Genomic DNA, 20541 nt, shown 5'->3' on the forward strand with positions numbered 1-20541 from the left:
GGCAAAGGCACTTTATGGCAAGCCAAAATAAGGGGAGCAGCTGACTCGAAGACTATATGTCACTTCGCTGCTTCCTGTCGTCTGTTTTATCGCATCTGTGATCGCAGTGTTACTGTATGTTATGTATCGCAATGGGTGCAAATAAAACACGACTATTATTAGTCGGAGGATTTCGGATGTTTTCTCTTATAGTGACAATGTCATAAAGGCCCTGACCTTCAGCTATAGGCTATAAATAGATTCACCGTACTGTTTCTATAATTGGGTTTTCAGATATTTTGATCCTTGATTTTATATTTGAGGTCTGATATCGTTAAATGTTCTTCATCATTCTGTTCAAGATGGGAACACATCTTTAGAAATGCCTGGTCCTTCGGTCGCCCAGATTTTCGACGTTTGCCTCAGCCCTCAGGTACTCTGCCGCATTGCAAGGGTAGGCTACGATAAATCCATATATAAAATTAACACTACAAGAATGATGGTATAAACAGTCTGCAACATGCAAATCGCCACCGTAATAGGCCTATTCAATACGACCTTTCACGGCGAATGACCAATCGTCAAAACGTCTCGCACAACACTCTAATATAACTAATTAGTCCTTGCAAAAACATCTGTTTTAACAAAACTAAAGCCAGGTCTGTCCGTGAGAACTCGAGTTCCACAAAACAAACAATGAGTCTTACTGTGGAAATTGCCATCAAGAATTCGAACACTTCGTTTCCTCGTGACGCAGGACCCACTTTCCTCTCTGTTTTTCTTAAGCTGTATATCGATTGGGTTGGTGTAGGCTAACGTTTACGACAGTCTATGTGTACTTTTCGACCAGCTGTCGCAACAATGTTGTCCCCTCTATTAGTACTGGCAGCATTAATCCCATCAGCACCCTTTTGACGCAGTATAATGGAGGCTTCAGAAGCTTGAATTTCCTTGTCACAAATCGTAATTTCTTTGCAGGCATTTTCCCTGAACCCTTTTTCCGTGTATCCGTAAACTTCCTCCGGCAATCACGGTGGACCAAAACTTTGCCAATATGAAATAATTGCAGTATGAATTTTATTTTTAAATGAGCATCAACACAAACAATAATTTCATAAAAAATTGAATAATTCAGTATTAGTACATCCGCCATTTTGAAAAAAATGGCGGAATTTCGAAAATAGCGGATAACTTTTTTTCACCAAAATTTTTTCACGGGGATATTTTTTTGTTCATTGTACACAATGAACAGAACCAATGTGCAAAATGTCAGCTTTACACCAATTAAGTCAAAGTAAAACCCTTCAACGACTGGACTACATTGTAAATGCAGATATCTTAGATGGATAAATGACCGACTTTTTAAAACCACACTCTTTTTTTCCACGCAGCTTAGCCTATGCTTCTTCGTTATATCGCTGATCATATGGTTACCTTGACTCTTTAAAAGTAGTCGAAGTGAAAGTGCCAGGAATAACTTGACTAAATCTAGTTCAAAAACAGAAATAAACTCTAAAGAGAAAACCACGAAATGGTTTGTAGCAGTTTTATTGTAGCAAAATATTTGTTTATGATTAAAGCACCACTTGCGAGCTAGGCTACTGATGTATTAGCCTAATGCTGACCAATAGCATTTTGGTATATTTAGAGTACGCAAAGGCGTCAATTAACACTTTGCAGCCATAGTAGTAACTACAAGAAATCAATAAAAATATTGCAGTACGGTAGTAACGAGAAGTAACATTATTTATGCATAAAAATCTGATACAGTATCGTTCTATTCTATTACAACAACCTTTTAGGTTGCTTTTCAACACGTCCTTGACAACCAGATAGCTTTAGTACGGTAAGCAGTGTACAACTGTACACTACAGTGTAGCCTACAGTATACCAAGAATATATCTTTATCTTAACTTGGTGAACTTGCAAAAGTGGAACAAACGGCGGTTTGATAGTACAGTGGAATTCGCCTGATTCATCACTTCGCCTCATTCGTCAAATTTTTATCGGTCCCTGGCACAATTCCTATAGCTTTGACCTGTTTGCATAATTCATCACTTCGCCTAATTCATCACTTTTTCTGATCCCCACAAGGTGATGAATTAGGCGCATTCTACTGTATTTTATAGGCTTAAAATGGACTTCAAAGTATCTAAATTATTGTCAGATGCATAGATAGCACAAAATTAAGGCTAACACCATATTACGTTCATTTGATTGAAGCGTCCTTAACCCTTTAACTAGCACACACAATTTTCTTTCAGTTCACCGTTTGTGACCTTTTTACTGCAAACAATCGTAGCTTGGGATTGGAAAAGCACAGATAAAAATCTTCAACACGAATTTTTCAGAAAAACATCAGAGTTTCAAACTGATTGTTAAAATCGTCAATTTTTCAAATGTTTGGGCTCTTCAAAGATCCCGTGGCAGATAAAGGGTTGCGTGGCCTACAATATAAAGTTAAGTAAGCTGCAATTACAGTCACTACAACGGACAAACAGTGGAAGAAAATTATCTAAGAGAGGCTAAAGACTATTTTGGGGCACCAGAATTTCTGGACAGAAGAACTTGCACCGTTAGAAGCTTACGTAAATAACGTCGGTTGTGATCAAGATTAAACTTGCACTATTCCAGCAGAAGCAGAAAGTTCTTTGTCTGCATCTCCAGTCTCGTCTCGGGTATTCTTGCCATGGTAGCAACATCTTGTTTTAATTAATCTGCGCAGAAAATGCGCGATTTAAAATTAAATTAAACAACTTATCTCAAAGAGGTCACTTTTACCACGCCACGGTATAACTCATAAAAAAAAACAAAAAAATCTTTGCATCATTACAAAAACAGATCTCTGGTACGAAGCTCAGTAGCTTAACTGTTAACGTTCAAACAAAGTGTAAACAGAAGCAGACAATATGACAAATTTAATGCAAAAAGTCGATAAAACATGGATTTGTATTTTAAAGTGTTTACTACCGTTCTTGGTTTCTGGCGTCATCCATTGTATCAGGTATTGGCGTATTCTTTGTTTCAGGTATGAAGAACATTGCAATAGCAGCAGCAACCGCTGTTGAACCCATAATCAAATAAGGAATTGATTCATGATACGTTGTTCCTAAGTTATAAAACATTGCTTAACACCACGACGATAAGATGTTACGAATTTAAGCATTCAAAACCAAAAAAAAGAGTTCATAAATGATAACGCGATAACAGTAATTGGCAATAAACATGCTTAAGTGAATTTATATATTTGGGTATTCAAGAAATTTCCGCGGTTTATTTGTGCTTGGAGAGTAGAGTTACACATTCATTGGTTCATGATGAATGGAAGCAATCTCATGCTGCAGTAGCAACTAATGTGGTTGGTTTAAATCATTATCTTCAAACTGAGAAAGCCTCTGAAAGGCTATTCCTCACCGTTTCTCATACTTATAGTGCCTTTGAACCACAGATTGTCGTAGATTTGTTGTGAATTATTCTATCCACTAGGTACCGCTGAATGGAGAGCAGTCCTGAAATGTGTTGCTCAAGCGCACATTCCGAGAGCCGAACAGGCGCTGCTTGATCTTTGTGCACACAGGTGCTGGAATCATTGTTGGATACTGGGTAGCCCTACTTTTCTGCAGAAAGTTAAATTCTGCGGCGAAGGCATTATTTTGGCATGGAACGATTTTTTTTAATATTTCATATTTGGTAAAAACATTCCTTTCATACTAAGAATGTTTCATTTCTCGCTAAACCAATTGTGTTCTAAAAAAATAGAGGATTACTGTAGTCTTCTATTAGGGTGTCGGTCAGACCCGAAGATTGACATAGAGGTATGTTTTAGTTTAGAAATCCAAACACAGTTTATGATTCTTTCTGTCGGTGTTATTCTGTCAACGCGCTTTGCACTCGGTGGTTGTGGCTTTAATGATTGTATTAAAGGCAAAGAACAGAACCAAATGCTAGCGGTTAAACTAGTTTTTTAACCGACACAATTATTTAGTAACTTTAGCTTAATTTAGATTTTCTGTATAACAAACAGTTAGAGACGGCAATAGACTACAAACCTTGATAAAACACAATTTCAACTGCCAAATACTATGTTCACTACTTCTTATCTGAGTTACAGCCACCTAGTTGCTGTTAAGCAATGAACTCAAAAACCATCAAAACAATTAGTTGTGACGTAATAAGAAAACATGGTTGTGACGTCAAGAGAAAATTATGAACAAAACAAAATGGGGCGACGCGGTCGCTTTATGGATATTACAATTACTAAGCACCAAAGATATCACCAAAAATGGAGTGACTAGTATGAAAAAATGCTACGGGGGCTGCAATCAACCACTGAGTGCCATTCGTCTTCACCAGATTATCGGTAACAACTGTGGTCTAGTTCAAGCAGCGTTAGTCCGGCTCTCGGAATGTGCGCTTAAGCAACGCATTTTAAGGACTGCTCTTCATTCAAGGTCTTGGAGTAGGCCGTGACGAAAACAATGGAATGCTCGGCAATCCAAGGGCAGATACTGTGGAAGATACAATTAGCTAAAAATAACCATAAATCACCATATATGACAAAATGCCTTCTTTGAGGCAGAGATGGATAAAATGTATAACTGATCCTAAAGAATTGATGGGAGCGGAAGCAGCAAGAAAAACGGACAAACTTGTCTCATTGTAGCCTACACAGTGCTGAGTTTTATAGGATACCTTTGGTAGTAATGTCTAGATTTTTGGATAGCTTAAGTCTGCATCCAACACAAGCGAATAAAAGAATCGTTAAAATTAATCGCGGATACAAGTTTTATTGGTAAAAGCAGGGTAGTAAATCTCAAATATAAAACTTAAACCTAACAATACAAGCAAACATAGTAGGAAGGCGAAAATTAATCTGGAACCAGAAGCTGCATTATAAAAACATGCCAAAGCAAGACCTATGCAATTAAGCTTAGAATACTTTCAAACTTAAACCTCAATCTTAGCCGAAAAGATGGGTCGATAGGCTAAATATTTTTGGCTAAACACAGTTCACAACCAAAGCTTACCGAGATACAATATAAATGGAATGGCAATACCAGCAAATCTTCCCAAGAACGAGCCAGCTCCATACGCCTGATTTCTTAACAAAGTTGGAAACAAGTCTCCTTTGAAAATCAAAATGTTTGTCAGAGATCCAGTGATGAACAGCTTGGCGATCATACTGAAAACATTCATCGCAACTCTTGAAGCTGAAATTAAAAAGTATTCAGAAGATTTTAGCTAGATGTACAATTGTACATAAGCAGCAAACTAATCACGTTTTTGATTGCTCCATTTTCTTATTGTTAGCTCAGTGGTGACGCGCCCGACTAAGATCAAGCGGCGCTGGTTCGGCTCTCGGGGTGTGCGCTTGAGCAACCCACTTCAGGACTGCTCTCCATTCAGCAGTACCTAGTGGATACATTAATTCCCCGACAACACTTCAACAACTATCGGAAACTTCACTCTGTCAATCTCGGTGACCAAGCCTGCATCAGTGGTTAAAAAGCTTCTACAAGTATGCGAAACTGCCAGGATTAAGCTCTTGAAGCTTTCCCAGTCCGAGGACAAAAATCAAATCAATCAGTAATTTCTGGTATCAACGGTTTTGTTGAGCAAGGCAAAGCTTGTGTGACTTTTAACAGAACTTCACTTTACTTTACGCTACACGTATTGTCGGCTGTATGAACGAGGGATGAGAGCACCACACAATGCTCGATAAGACGTCAGACCAACAATCAACATCACTCAAGAACATGCAGTTGTGTCTCAGCATGACACTAAATTGAGAGCATTTTCGATGATCGTGTTGTCATATGACGCTCTCAGCTATCCGTCATGCTCAATCTGTGATTGAACTGTATATATTGTGTATTGTCACAATAGACGCAAAACAAGTTGCTTGTTAACCCCGTCAACACTGCACATAGCCTAATCTCTCATTTGGTGTATCAAACAAGTAAGAATATCACGCCAGATGAAACGATGGATATCGTTTACAAAACGTGCCGAACGGATCCCATGACAAACGTAAAATAGATCGGATGCCGCAAAATTGTTTGGTGTGTGCTTCCTTTGAGAATCTCCAATACACATATGAGCGTTGCAGGCGACATGTTCACGAATGGTCGTGAATAGCTTAACGTATATTCACTGCTGTTTCAGTTTAAAATTACTTCGCAAACTGACTACAGTTTTTTCCACTTTACTCACTGGATATAAGTCACAGTTGTATTGAGCTGGTAACATAGTTGTCTTTTTACTAAGATGCAACAGAAATACAATTTCCGTGATACAAGTCAGTTACCTGATAATTTGGATAAAAATGAGGTTTCGTCGAAGTAAAACGGAAATACAAAGAAATTATTTGTACATGAAACACTGCTTTTTGAAACCATGACCAGAAACATTTGAAATTACAACCATTTGACCCTGTTGAGGTCAAATGGTTGTAAACGAAAGTTTACAATTAGATTCCTTACAAGCTTGGATGAAAAGCGGAATCAGTAGCAAGCACAGTCCATTTAGACCGGTCATAAGCATGGCAGTCACACGTCCTCCGAATTTCTTCATGGAAGCCAGACATAACAGTTGCCCAGGGATTTCTACGCCGCCAGCAATGAAACAAGCTATATATCTGTTGCCTCCCAGGCTGTTGGTGTGAATAGACAAGCCGTGGTAATTCATCGTAGCAGCAAACCTAACAAGATAAAAAAATCCAAACTGGTAGTTAAAAATAAACATTGTTAAACAAAAGAAACAACAACCATAAGCTTATTCGAAACAATGAAGAAAAAATGGTGATCATGCCGTTGATATCACATAAATAAAGTAAAAAATAGTTGCAACAGCCCAGAACACCAAAGCCATTCCTGTAAGCTAGTTGAATGAAGCAACGCATGGATCGATACGTTTTAATTGGAACCAATCGAAAACATGTTATAAGTTTGATAAATATTAAAAAGGAAAAGATGGCGCTGAAAGAAAAAAAAATGACTTAAAAATTAATTGTGACTGTTTTTTTGACTTAAATAACCTCGAAGCTTCTCATAGTATCACGATGAAAATCAAGTTGCATATCTTTCATGGACTTTAAACATGGCCAAAAATTAAAAATGGTTAGAATGGTTTCAAATCAAACCAATGCAGCCAATAATTTTAACTCACCAGCTCATACCAAATATCAGCAACCTTTTGCGCAAGAATCCCACTTTCAGTAAATGCAAATATGACAATTGATGTGTTGATTTTGATACCTCCTTTTGGTGATTTTTCTGCAATTTCAAAGAAATAACAAAAAACAATTTCATATAGTTCATAATTCTATTGTATTGATTGCTTACCGAATATGAGGGGGGGAGTAAAGAGAAACTATTTTCGAAATTGGCATACGTTGTTTCAACAATCAGCACGCCGAAAGTAGCATATAGCAAGCAGACAATTGAACTTTAGGTATTCATGTATAGAAAAACAGATTTCATGCTGTTGATAATGCTAGGTTTCAATTTTTGAAAAACTTAATCGCAATCCTCATAAAAATGAACTCACACTTTCCGCAGTCACATTCAATGGCGTTTCTTCTATTTCCGGAGAACTTCTGTTGTTAATTTTCGTTATTTCGTTAACAACTGAATGCGCCTCCTTGTGTTTTCCCTTTTCTACCAACCACCGAACCGATTCTTTAACCCAACTGCGCTCACATAACGTAAATTTAGCATCATAAAATGAAATCAAAAATATTTAATTGAGAAGTTCTGGCAACACTCAGTTGTCAGACAACCACTGAGCGTTTTCAACTAATAAGAAATTACGTGACTGAGTGATGAGAACGGCTGATCAACGTTCAAACGGTTACCGGTTCGACACCCGCCATGATCACGTAGCTGTGGCTTAACATGCGCAGTTTGTGCACATTAGATTAAACGTGAATATTGAAGTTGTCTTTCTACCTTCAAGTTTAGCCTACTAAATGTATTAAGTTTAATTATAATAATCACTCATTAGTGTTTACTTTGAGCCCACTGGCTACCACAATAAGAATAATTATATCTTCCCCTCCATACACAAGCCTGGACTGAGTTAAAGAGAAAATGTTTTGAAACAGGTAATCACGTTGAGTTCAAGATGCTGCATTTTTACAAACACATGACTTAAGATTTACTGTAAGTTAGAGATTACATAACAAACTTTCCGATTACAAATTATGACAAGATTTTGCAACTCAGCAGTTACTCTGTATTTCACACATTAGCCTACAGAAAGCTTGAAAGCAACTTTTAAAAGCTACTTACTAAAACACGGGAAAAAATCCAGCAATTTGAAGAGCAGCGTATGCTCCCATAACATAACGCCAGTTTTTCAGAAAGTAGCAGATCAATGGTGTCAACATGTAACCGATCGCAACGGCATGCATATTGGCCACTCCAGCAACGTGACGATATTTGGGTGGCGTGACCTCGATTACTGTTAAAAAGAAAAACAGATATAATGCTCTTATTGTTTTTTGTTTCAAGAAAAAATAGTTTCAATCACTCTGAAGCAATATCAAAATAAGTTCCTTAATTATTATTATTTATTGTAGGAATCACTATCTTCGACCTGAGAAAAACTCTCCCAAAGCTTATATTCTGGTAGCTTTCGATACTTAGAGAATTTGAAAGAGAAACTGACGCAAGGCGACAGTTTCAAGTATTGCAAGCATGAAATTACTGAGCAAAGGAAAATTTTGTAAATTGAAAAGAAGATTTCACAATAGCTCATTTTAACGTTGATGCCATATCTGCACTTGTAGGCCTACTAAGCCTACGGACAAAAACCAACAGTTGGTAAGATCAGTCACATCACAAGTTCTAGGTAATTTTAAAGTAAAATAGTCGCGTGTGTATGCGAAAGTGAGTGAAGTGGGTGGGTCGCGACTCGCAACTGTGCTGTAAAAGTCTGGTAATGTGAATGCTGCAGTCACAGCGTAAATCTGCAAAGTGTCAAACTAGTTTAAAGGGGAGCATGTGCTGTCATGTTACAGTACACCAACAATTAGCTGAGTAAATCGCTTGAGCATCAGACCCCTCCCAACTGATATCAAGGAGCGAATCAAGACTATTTGTGTACAATATCAGTCAAACCTTATGTATTGAAATGAAAGTAAATTATTTGATTGGTATGAATATACAATGTACATTGATTAAATGAAAGCTAACTTGAAAAAGACTAACTTGTAGTAAATTCCAAAAAAAGTTGAAAAGCATTGGTCTTAGCTGGGGTCATGAATTAGTAAAATCAATTTCAGAACGCAATGCATGGAGAGAGGGATAGCCAACATTGCATATTTATTTACAATTGCATTACCTTACATTATAAAGCTCGGAAAGCAGAAAATATCATACCAACCCAGAATCATCGTTATTATAGATCGAATAAATGCAACAGCTCCTCCGATAAACCAAAAAAGAAACGTCATCTTCCATGATGGCAGCACAGCAAGTGCTATCGAGCAGACACACATAATAACCCACCACACCAGCAAAGTGAAGCGTCGTCCAAATCTAAAAAAAATAATGACCTTGCATTTAAATCAGATCTAAAACATGTAATACCGTTTTAATTCACTTAAGTTATTTTAAAAACCCATCCCAACGGTAAGTCTTGCAAGAAAAACGAAACCATGCAACTAATCATTGATTGATTGAATTTTTATCCTCGGAGTGGAAAAGCTTCTTCGATAGCTTAATCCTGGCAGATTCGCACACTTGTATGTAGAGGCTTTGAATTACTGACGCAGGCCCGGTCACAAAAATTGACAAAGTAAAGTTTCCGATTGTTGAAGTCTTGTTGCCGGGGAATTATTCCAATTCCATCCATTGGATCCGCTGAATGGAGAGCACTTCTGAACGTGCGTTGCTCAAGTGCACGCCTTGAGAGTCGAACTAACGCCGTTTGATCTTGAAGTTTCCTCGGTCACGAAGTCACGCGCTAACAAACTGAGCTATCGGAGCGGACTGTGCAGTGTGCAATTGGTGAGTTAGCGTTGACAAACGCTTTCAATTGTGAGTCGGATGAGATCAAATGTTACAATTTGAGAGAAACAGCAAGCTGCCTTTCAGTTTTTAAACTAAAAGTCGTTTGGTTAAATTATATCGAACTCGAAAACATAGGTGAATAAGCTATATATTTATTACATAAGACGTTATGTTTGTCACCTGTCTGATATGTATCCCCCAACAATTGAACCAAACATGACTCCCAACATCATGACAGACGGTGCTAAAGGACCCAGCCACGCTCGACCGCACACAAGATCAAACTGAGAGGTAAAAAATTATACGTTGTTTTAACGAACTTGAATTGTTGAAAACTTTAAACGAGGACTTTAAGTTGTTGTATGTTTTGGAATCAGTATCTTAAATGTACCCTTAGTTTGCATGGAGTATTGAGAAATATACATGATATCTAATTATCTATAGTAGAAACAGTCAAAACGTGTCTGTGAGTCATACAGTATTTTACATAGGGTAGTTCTTTGCTGCTCAGCATCTTATCACACACAATGATAGAAACGCTGCAATAATTTTGCAGCAATGGTGCAAATTTTACTGCAATGATTGAGCGAAATCGACTGTACCAAAAGACAAGATAATGCTTGTGATCAAGATTAACGAATAACCTTAATGTTCCGAAAACTACCCTCAATAGTACATTATATCAATGTAAAGCGAACATATTTTCGTACTTTGAAGCATGTGCAAGTTCTAACAAAAGCCTGACCTGTTTTCCTAATTTGCCAGTTCACTTATATAATACGCTCACACTACTCTCATTCCCTGGAGGTGACAAATTAGGCAAATACAAACTGTAATAAGAATTCAAAGAAAATGAAGGGGTGTACCAGCAAACATCTATAGGATTGGCCCATGATACAAGAGAAGGATCCCCAGAGGATACAAACTGATATGAATGAATCAACAAGTGAATAAAAAAATAACAGTTAACCTCTCAAGTACATGTAGCTCCACACAGAGTGAAATTTACATGCCTTTTAACTCTTTTTTATTTCTTTACAAGTATTATTGACTCAAAAAGAATGTCTAAAAAGACATTACGAAAAGTAACTACGGACAAAGGCCAGTGTTTCGATCTTCAGATCTCTTCAGCGTAGTAAAGTGAAAGTAGAAAGTTGTCTTGAAGCGTTCGTTGAGGTGATGATTTGAAACTTGAGTGATTGTTGTGAGACAATGAGACTGGATTTAAGTTTTAAATTTGGACCTCAGCGAAACGTAGTTTTACAGCCTATTAAAAGGTGTGATTTTTTTAAGAGAATTTGTGCTAAGAAATGGCAGGAATTTGTTAAAAATAAAAACTAGAAAAAAAGACAAGAATTTGCAACTGAGCTAGGACAAAACAATCATCTGAGATGGATCTAAAATTCAAGAAATTAGATTCTAGCGGCACATATAAGTATAAAAATTCAAAGAAAATGAAGGGGTGTACCAGCAAACATCTATAGGATTGGCCCATGATACAAGAGAAGGATCCCCAGAGGATACAAACTGATATGAATGAATCAACAAGTGAATAAAAAAATAACAGTTAACCTCTCAAGTACATGTAGCTCCACACAGAGTGAAATTTACATGCCTTTTAACTCTTTTTTATTTCTTTACAAGTATTATTGACTCAAAAAGAATGTCTAAAAAGACATTACGAAAAGTAACTACGGACAAAGGCCAGTGTTTCGATCTTCAGATCTCTTCAGCGTAGTAAAGTGAAAGTAGAAAGTTGTCTTGAAGCGTTGGTTGAGGTGATGATTTGAAACTTGAGTGATTGTTGTGAGACAATGAGACTGGATTTAAGTTTTAAATTTGGACCTCAGCGAAACGTAGTTTTACAGCCTATTAAAAGGTGTGATTTTTTTAAGAGAATTTGTGCTAAGAAATGGCAGGAATTTGTTAAAAATAAAAACTAGAAAAAAAGACAAGAATTTGCAACTGAGCTAGGACAAAACAATCATCTGAGATGGATCTAAAATTCAAGAAATTAGATTCTAGCGGTAATAAGAATAGTCATAATAAGCAATGTTTCAAGTTGACGCATGTATTTTGGTTTAAGCAAAAAAAAACTAAGTAATTATCGTATTACCCGTAATTGCTACCGTACACCGGTATGTTATAAATATTAATGGACCAAATTGAAGACCTAAGTTGAAGAACTACGTAAGTCCAAAATACAACTTTTGAGACAAAGCAAGTTAAAGTTCTTTCAAGGTTGTTTAATCTTTTGTTTGTATGCAATTGCAAACACCAGCGTGTATCACAGCGAAGTTTAGCCGTTTTTTAAATCAAGTTTTTGCGCAGAGACAAGCATAGACCATTATTCAACACATTTTTGATGATACGTTACACAATTTCCACAAAATGTGACTGAAGTAGTGTTATATCTCAGATCTTCCATTGGATTACATGCGCTGTTTTATATTACAAAACTGAAGCGTTTCAAAGGGTAAATGCTTTTTTTTCTGTCTTAACTTAGGCAGATTTGTTATTTCTTTAAACTAGTATGATCGAAAGGAATATGCTAAAAGTGAGCAAAAACATTAACATATATATTAACAAAAACATGTAGGGTATATAACCGAAAGATTTATAAAGTCATTTTTGTAGCTGAAATTACCAAATGCTAATTACCCATACCTCCATAACGGCAGAAATTTCTTCTGCAACAGGAAAATATTTCCAACCCTGATCACAAGGAATGATTGTAAGGTTGGAAGACAGAGTTTTGTTTTCTGAAAATGTGAACAAATTTTGGTAACAAACTAACAATCGTGGTCGTCGTGTGAGCCACTGGGGCCGAGGGTCTATCCTATTATTACCACCCCAGACTCACGATGTTTCCAAAAAAATTATCATTTTTGAAATCATAAATCTACTTCTACAATAGTTGAAACACTTCACTTTTTCAAAGATTATAATACTGTAGAAGAGAACATACCATGAATGCCATCCATGTATCGATAACATTGACTCCACATTGGCTTGGCATCAGGGCCTTCTTCTATTGGAATGTACTTAGAAAGATCACTCTTGTCTTCATGGGAAGAATCATTTGAACTATCGAAGATACTCTTGTTAGATATTATTTACATAAAGATTTACATTGTATTATATACCATACAGTCAGCAGTAAGCACTCAGCAAGTATAGAGGAAGACAACAGTAGCATGTAAACTTTACATTGTAAAGCCAATGTTGAATATATTATATGTGAATAATGTGATATAGGAATAGCACTTTTATTGCAAATTCTATACCTCAAATCTTCTCACTGGTACAACCCACAAAAAGATATCATAATCCAATTGGTCAACATTAATTATAATTGTTTGTTCTGTTTCGAGGTATCACACTTTCATTTATATTTTATTTGCTAGTTTTCAATAATGAGACCCAAGTTAGGTTACAGCTGGGCGATATTTCAATATTCCGATACGATATTTTTTCGGCAGCGATATTTATTTACAAAGCTCCGATTTTATCGTTTATAAATGTACTGAAATTACACTGGTCAACAGCAAATTTTAATCGAGCTCGTGATTGATTGATTCTAGAAGCATTTTGTGCGCTGATTTCAAAAATGTCTTTATTTTTTTCCTAGCACATCATGTTTTCTAGATATTCCAATTTTAAAATTTTGAAGACATGCCACATTTACAGGCAAGTAAAGCAGTTTTTTATTTGCAAATTAAGTGTGACGTCATAATAAAACAATGATAAGCCGTACAATTGATGAACTGGAGCCGTACAATTTTACGGCTTCGTATGTGAACATTGCATGAATCGATCAAGTGATAGAAGCTAACGATCGATCGAACGAACGATCGTTGATGGCCCCCTGTGAACTACTTGAAGTTGATGCCCCCCTATGCTTTTGTCATGATATTGAAGAACTTTTTCACAAATTGGGAGAAGTTCACAATCCTCATGAGTGGCGATTTTTCATCGATTCCTCGAAAAGAAGCCTGAAAGCTGTTCTTTTACATAACGGAAATGAAAAGCCATCCATTCCCATAGCACACTCGGTGCACCTAAAGGAATCTTATGAAAACATCGAAATTCTTCTCAATGCTATTAATTAAAGGGATTATGAGTGGAGTATTTGTGGAGATCTGAAAATGATTGGAATCTTAATGGGGATGCAAGGGGGATTTACAAAGTACTGTTGTTTCTTGTGTCTGTGGGATAGTCGCGCTACTACTGAGCACTACCAGAAAAAGGATTGGCCAACAAGAAGCTCCTACAATCCTGGAAGAGAAAGTATCCAAAATGTCCCGCTAGTTAATCCTGACAAAATTCTTTTGCCGCCGTTACATATCAAATTCAAACGGTTTTCTGTACCTCTGTAAGAAATTTCCAAAACTAAGTCATGCAAAGCTTAAAGAAGGAATATTTGTTGGTCCACAGAGAAGTTTTAAAAGATACTGACTTTGAAAAATCACTCACTTCATCAGAATGTCGAGCATGGCAATCCTTTAAATGGTTATGCTCTAACTTTTTGGGAAATTTCAAGGCTGCTTCCTTCAGAAAAGGTGTTGAAAGGTTGCCCTCAACTTACAATGACATGGGCTGCCACATGTCCCTCAAGATTCATTTTCTTCATTCCCACCTGGACTTTTTCCCTGAGAACCTTGGTGCAGTGAGTGATGAACAAGGTGAAAGGTTTCACCAAGATATCCAAAGCATGGAAGCACGCTATCAAGGGTTCTGGAACGAAAGGATGATGGGTGATTACTGCTGGATGCTGCATCGCGATGATCCAACATGTACACCTAAACGAAAATCATATGCCCAGCGATTTTAACGCAGCAATGTCTAAGTGTCATTGCAACATTCTAAACACTATCTTTGGTATCATGCTGAGCGTTTTTCTTGGGTTTTTGTTTGTTCGTTATTTGATGTATGCAAGGTGTTGCAGCTGATCTTGTGTACCGTAGCTTGTTTGAAGCACACATTCAGCGTCAACCATGACTGTTTGAAATATAATACATGGAGCTTAAAAACCTGACACTTCAGTATTGTGCTAGCTCAAGTATTTAGTACCTCAGGCAAGGTTTAAGAGGCATTTTTTGCACTCTATAGTGTCTATGCATAAATATGCAACTGAATAGTGTTGAATCTGTGAAAGCAATGCACAAATCTGAAACAATCTGCTCTCTGAAGCTAATCTAAATTTGAAAACTGTAGCGACAAAATCGGTATTTGAACGCAATATTGACGTTTCTGGTCAAAAATTTTCAGACCAATAACTTTAAAACCTGATGTGCTAGAGCAAAACTAGCGCCAGATTTGAAATCAGCAGCAAATTGTGGTCTAAGAAAAGTTACTCCCATTCTCGATTAAAATTTTTTTTCAAATTTTGTTAACCTGTGTTATTAGCAACATTTTCGCTTGCGCAGACAAACCACAAGTGTGTGTGCATTGTTTACGCATTGCGAGCAGTCTTTGTGATTACGCAATCCTGCTTATTGATTCCCACGTGTTGCGAAGGAAGAAGTCCGGTAAATACGATAGGAAACTTGCAGTTGCAAGCTGACTGAATTTACGTAGCATAGCGTAGCGGCCGTAGCCTAAGGTAGCTACAGCTGGGTAGATACTTTATTTTGTTTTGCTACTCACAGCACTAACAGTTAACACTCTTACAACAACAACAAAAAAACATCTGAAATTCTGAGTTTAAGAATCAACATTTTTATATTGTTTTTGCTTAGCTTTAGTAAATAGCCGTGCTTTGCAATTCGCCGTAAAATATCGAAACTTAGATAATATCGTTTTATTTTTGGTAATATCGTATCGAAATTATTTTACCAATATCGCCCAGCTCTAAGTTAGGATGCTGGTAATAGCAAATTATTATATATAAAATAAAATTTTTCCATACTATAAAATAGGGGTCTGATCATCAGATATAGGTTTGTAAATCACTCTGCAGATCACTGCCAAGTGCCAAGCACATAACAGTATTATAGAGCATTTGCATAAAAAAAAAACTTATATATAGATTTAAGTATTAAGTACGTTAGAGCAAATTTAAATTTTTCAAATGCCAAAAACCTAAAATGGAAAATATTCTATCACTGTTTTCAAATTTTACATATAATATATACATGCTAGAAGTGTTTTGAACCATGCAGTGTTGCAGTTGAAAAGCATCATGAGGCCTATTCTTTATAAACCATAAACATTAAACAGACATAACTCAGCAACAACACTACACTTAACATTATAAAAACAAAAAAACAATAAGGGAACGTTTTCGCCTGGTTATTCATCCCTTTTTAAGCCTATATGAAAATAAAAAAAATTTTAAAAGAAATTTTATTTTCTTATACATACATTATAGGCTTGAAAAGAGGCTGTGTGACTAGCCAAAAACGTTAGCTTATTGTTTTTATAATGCTAAATGTAGTGTTGTTGCTGAGTTATGTCTGTTTATGGTTGCATATATTGCATTCTTTATATATAATCAATGAGTTGAAAGAAGCTGATATCTAAAAAATTGAAAGAAGAAATATCCATGGTATCAGCATCAAGTGTTGTCAGAATTGTCATATCGCTTTATTTAAATTGATGAAAAACATTATATTATAAGTATTTAGGATCAATAAAAAATTGAAAAACAACAACAAATGCCATCACATGATATTTGCAATGCTTCACATAAAGAAAAATTATGATATACAAAATATTACTAAACTGTACCAAATGCATTACAAATGCTCTACAAATCATGTTAATCTTTACATATAGAAGAGTCTTATTGCAGCACTTTAGTTTTTTATTACAGTGTTACTAGGCCTGATTTGAAATACGTAGTCGCATATCGTATTATACAATTATACATATTATGTGATGTAAGAGACATTGCAAACTACAGACCTATTGCTCTTGCTACTGTCATTTCTAAACTATTTGAGCATGTTGTACTTTTTTTTATTAATGATTGTCTCACAACAAATGATAATCAATTTGGCTTTAAACTTAAGCATAGCACAGATATGTGCATTTTTGTACTTAAGCAAGCTGTGTCTTACTACAGAAAATGTGGAAGTCCTGTTTTCTCTGTATTTTTAGATGCTTCGAAAGCATTTGATAGGGTAAACCACAACCTCCTATTCAAGAAACTAATTGAACGAGGAGTGCCGATATGTCTTGTTCGTCTAATTGTTTATTGGTATACCCATCAGCGGATGTACATACGCTGGGGTTGTCATTACTCACAGTCTTTTTCTGTCAGCAATGGTGTCAAACAGGGTGGTGTCCTCAGTCCTTACTTATTTGCCGTGTATATCTATCGACTGTATTAAGCAAAACCAAGACAGGCTGTTACATAGGTGTTTGCTGATGATATTTGTTGTATCTCTCCAATTGTTCATGGTCTGCAGAGTATCTTGAATGTGTGTGAAGATTATGCGCTTTCTAACGATGTTATTTTTAACTGCAAAAAGTCCTTTGCTATGTACTTCCAAACCAATCACTTAAAGTTAAATTTGAATCCGATTGTACATCTCAATGGAAGTGAGATCAAATTCGTAGACAGTGTCAAATATTTGGGTATTTTTCTTGACACGGCAATGTGTGACGACAAGGATATAAATCATCAAGTGCGATCAATCTACTGTTCTGCCAACAAATTAAAATCAAAATTTTACAAGTGCTCCAGTGATATTGAAAATGTTCTATTCCGTTCATATTGTACTCTAATGTATGCATGTCATCTGTGGAAAAATTATCATCAACGTCACATTAATCGGTCCACGACATTAAGGCGCGAACAAAACGGCGCGAGACAAAAAGGCGCAGAGACAAAACGGCGCAGACAAAACGGCGCCAAAGTCAACGTAACAAGCTCAGAACCTTTTCCTTATTTTTTTCACATGTTTTGGTCAATTCCTCTTTGTCATGAGTTGCCAAGGGTGGTGGGGGGGATTTGTATACCAGCTCCAAGAATCCTTATTCACACATAAACTTTCGTTATGGTTGCAGAGTATTATCGTTTTATACATTGACTTTGGCGCCGTTTTGTCTGCGCCGTTTTGCCTCTGCGCCTTTTTGTCTCTGCGCCGTTTTTTCTGCGCCTTTTTGTCTCGCGCCGTTTTGTTCGCGCCTTAATGTCCTGCTTCGCACATTAATCGCCTGCGTGTTGCCTTCAAATGCATTTAGAATTATACACAATTTGCCTAAACACTATAGCGTACGTGAACATCAAGTCTTGTGCAACATCATAACATTTGATGCATTACTTCGGAAATATGTTTTTTTCTTTTGTTGGAAGATGCGAAGTATCGTCTTACTCTATAGTTGCCTCCCTGATGAGGTCTGATTGCCATCGTATATCAAATTACCGTCTTCATTATAATAATTCTATGTATGCTGTTATCTAGTTTTGATGGCTGCCATGTCATCTGATTGTTTATATCGTTCTGAATACTTTCAGTTCTTCTAACTTGTAACACTACCGTACCGTTGTCTGTAAACTTGTAACAGTTGATAGCCTATTTGGTGAGATTTTGTGCATTTGCAGTTTGTGTATCATTTCGTTGTTTTTCATTGTTATTTCGTTGTTGGTGTTCGTTATTTGTGCATTTGCAGTTTGTGTATTATTTCGTTGTTTTGGATATGGACAGCTTTGTCTGATGCAAATAAATATTATTATATAGACAAAAAACAGCCTTGTTATCTAGCACAAGGTTCTGCAAATACTTTTTAGAGCAAACCTAAAAAGTAGTTCTACCTACTTCATTTATAATGAATGAATTTTACTATCTGTCACTATGCCATAGCTACATTGAAGCAAAATGAGTTATTTGCTAGGCTATACGTAATTTCTTGAAACTCTCTTGACGTTTAAATTAAATTCCGTGATTCAGAGTGGAAGGTCTCATGATCCACATTTGGGTTGCAACCCACTATTTACAATCCTCTAATATAGCACACCATTGAAAGAAAACTTAACCAATCTAGATTTATATGAAGCATATGATACAATAAGATTAAACTCACTCAACAGTAACATCCGGCAATCCATTGGAAGACTTGTTGATGAGGTCATCAATTTCTGGTATATAGCAGCGGTGTGGTGGAGTATATATCACAAAAATCCCACAAAGCATAATGGCAGACCCATTAATAATTGAGCCAAAGTAAAGAAAAATTAAAGCTCTTTTTTGGTACAAACCAAACTTTTCTACTTTTTGTGTAACTGCATTATGTGATGGCATTGCATGAAAATAATAAAGATAGTTCCTATAAAACTAGTGAGCTGAAAGTTATAGTACATCAACAATTGTAATGCATGTATATATATAAACCTAGCATTGTGTAAACAAGTCAACAGAAGCAAAATACTTGCATGCAATATATAGTTAGATATATAGCCTATAGGCTATATCACTTTTAAATGATATATAAACAGGCACAAGTATGCTAAAACCTCAATTGCTAAGGTAACAGGGGTCAGTAGCCTAGATGTTTACAACAAAAAATATATTTCGCACTTGCTAGTGCATCGTCAGTTCTAATAAAGGGCAGTTAAAGCCTACAAGTATTATAATGTTTTAAAATATAGAATATTTTAAAACATAAAATATTTTAAAATATATATAAAGTGCGAAATATATTTTCTGTTACATCTACTGACTACTGATCCCTGTTACCTTAGCAATTGAGGTTTTAGCTTTCTAGATATAGAACAGGGATCGTTTCAGAACAAGACTAGCTCAGAAAGCGAGGCAGACTCTGACTCAGCAGCAGCTTAGAGCAGTTAGCTACAGGCACGTATGATAGGCTATAATATGAAAAACATTGCTCAACCCTACCCAGGACTGTACAATAAATTGGGTGGCCGTAGTTGCTAAAGACTAAAAAGAAGAAACTTGTTGCCTTACTCCTGTTGGTACAGAAAGCTCAGTATGATTGATAGATTGATTAATTCTTTATCCTTAGACTGGAAAAGCTTATTTGAGAGCTTAATCCCAACAGTTTCGAATACTTGTAAAGGCTTTGAACCACTTATGCACTGCAGGCCTGATCACCGACTTTGACAGAGTTAAGTTTTCGATTGCTGTAGTCTGGGTTTTTTTTTTCGGTCATTTATCGGTCATTGACCGATTTTTTAGCAAAATGTCCGAAAAAAATATAGTCAATTCGGTCAAAATGTCCGAAAAAATGTGACCAGAAAATGTGAAAATGACCAAAAAATGTGAAAAAAAGAAAAAATATGACCAAAAATGACTAAAAATGACCGAAATAAATAAAAAATGACCGAATTTTTTCAAGCCATTTCGGACAAATGACCGAAAAGTCTCAGCAAAAAAAAAAAACCCAGGCTGTAGTGTTATTGCCTGGAAATTATTCCATACATTAGATGCCACTGAAGGAAGAACAGTTTATAAAGTGCGTTGCTCAAGCGCATGCCATCTTTATTGTGCATTGGTCATGTGTATGACGAACCTTACCTTTTAAACACCCAATGCTTAGTCCCGTATCAACTATATGACAACTTGTGTCCTGTAAC

General features: G+C 36.3%; 1 protein-coding gene across 2 annotated transcripts; it reads right to left on the reverse strand.

Annotated features, from left to right (window-relative positions):
• Positions 1 to 1511: 1511 nt before the first annotated feature.
• Positions 1512 to 19039, reverse strand: LOC145781119 (organic cation transporter protein-like). Of its 2 annotated transcripts, XM_082592876.1 has the most exons (13): positions 19029 to 19039; positions 12964 to 13082; positions 12663 to 12757; positions 10176 to 10279; positions 9367 to 9521; positions 8271 to 8442; positions 7528 to 7669; positions 7147 to 7253; positions 6462 to 6679; positions 5007 to 5189; positions 2950 to 3088; positions 2568 to 2696; positions 1512 to 2426 (listed from the first exon to the last, which is right to left on the reverse strand). In XM_082592876.1, the coding sequence occupies exons 2-12, from the start codon at positions 13001 to 13003 to the stop codon at positions 2594 to 2596; spliced, it is 1458 nt and encodes a 485-aa protein (XP_082449002.1). In that variant the 5' UTR covers positions 13004 to 13082; positions 19029 to 19039; the 3' UTR covers positions 1512 to 2426; positions 2568 to 2593. The 2 variants fall into 2 exon arrangements, with proteins under 2 accessions (XP_082449002.1, XP_082449001.1); XM_082592875.1 differs by having other exon boundaries at positions 1512 to 2696.
• Positions 19040 to 20541: the final 1502 nt, after the last annotated feature.

The sequence above is a fragment of the Aplidium turbinatum genome, chromosome 12 (genome assembly GCF_918807975.1).
Source record: "Aplidium turbinatum chromosome 12, kaAplTurb1.1, whole genome shotgun sequence".
NCBI lineage: Eukaryota > Metazoa > Chordata > Ascidiacea > Aplousobranchia > Polyclinidae > Aplidium > Aplidium turbinatum.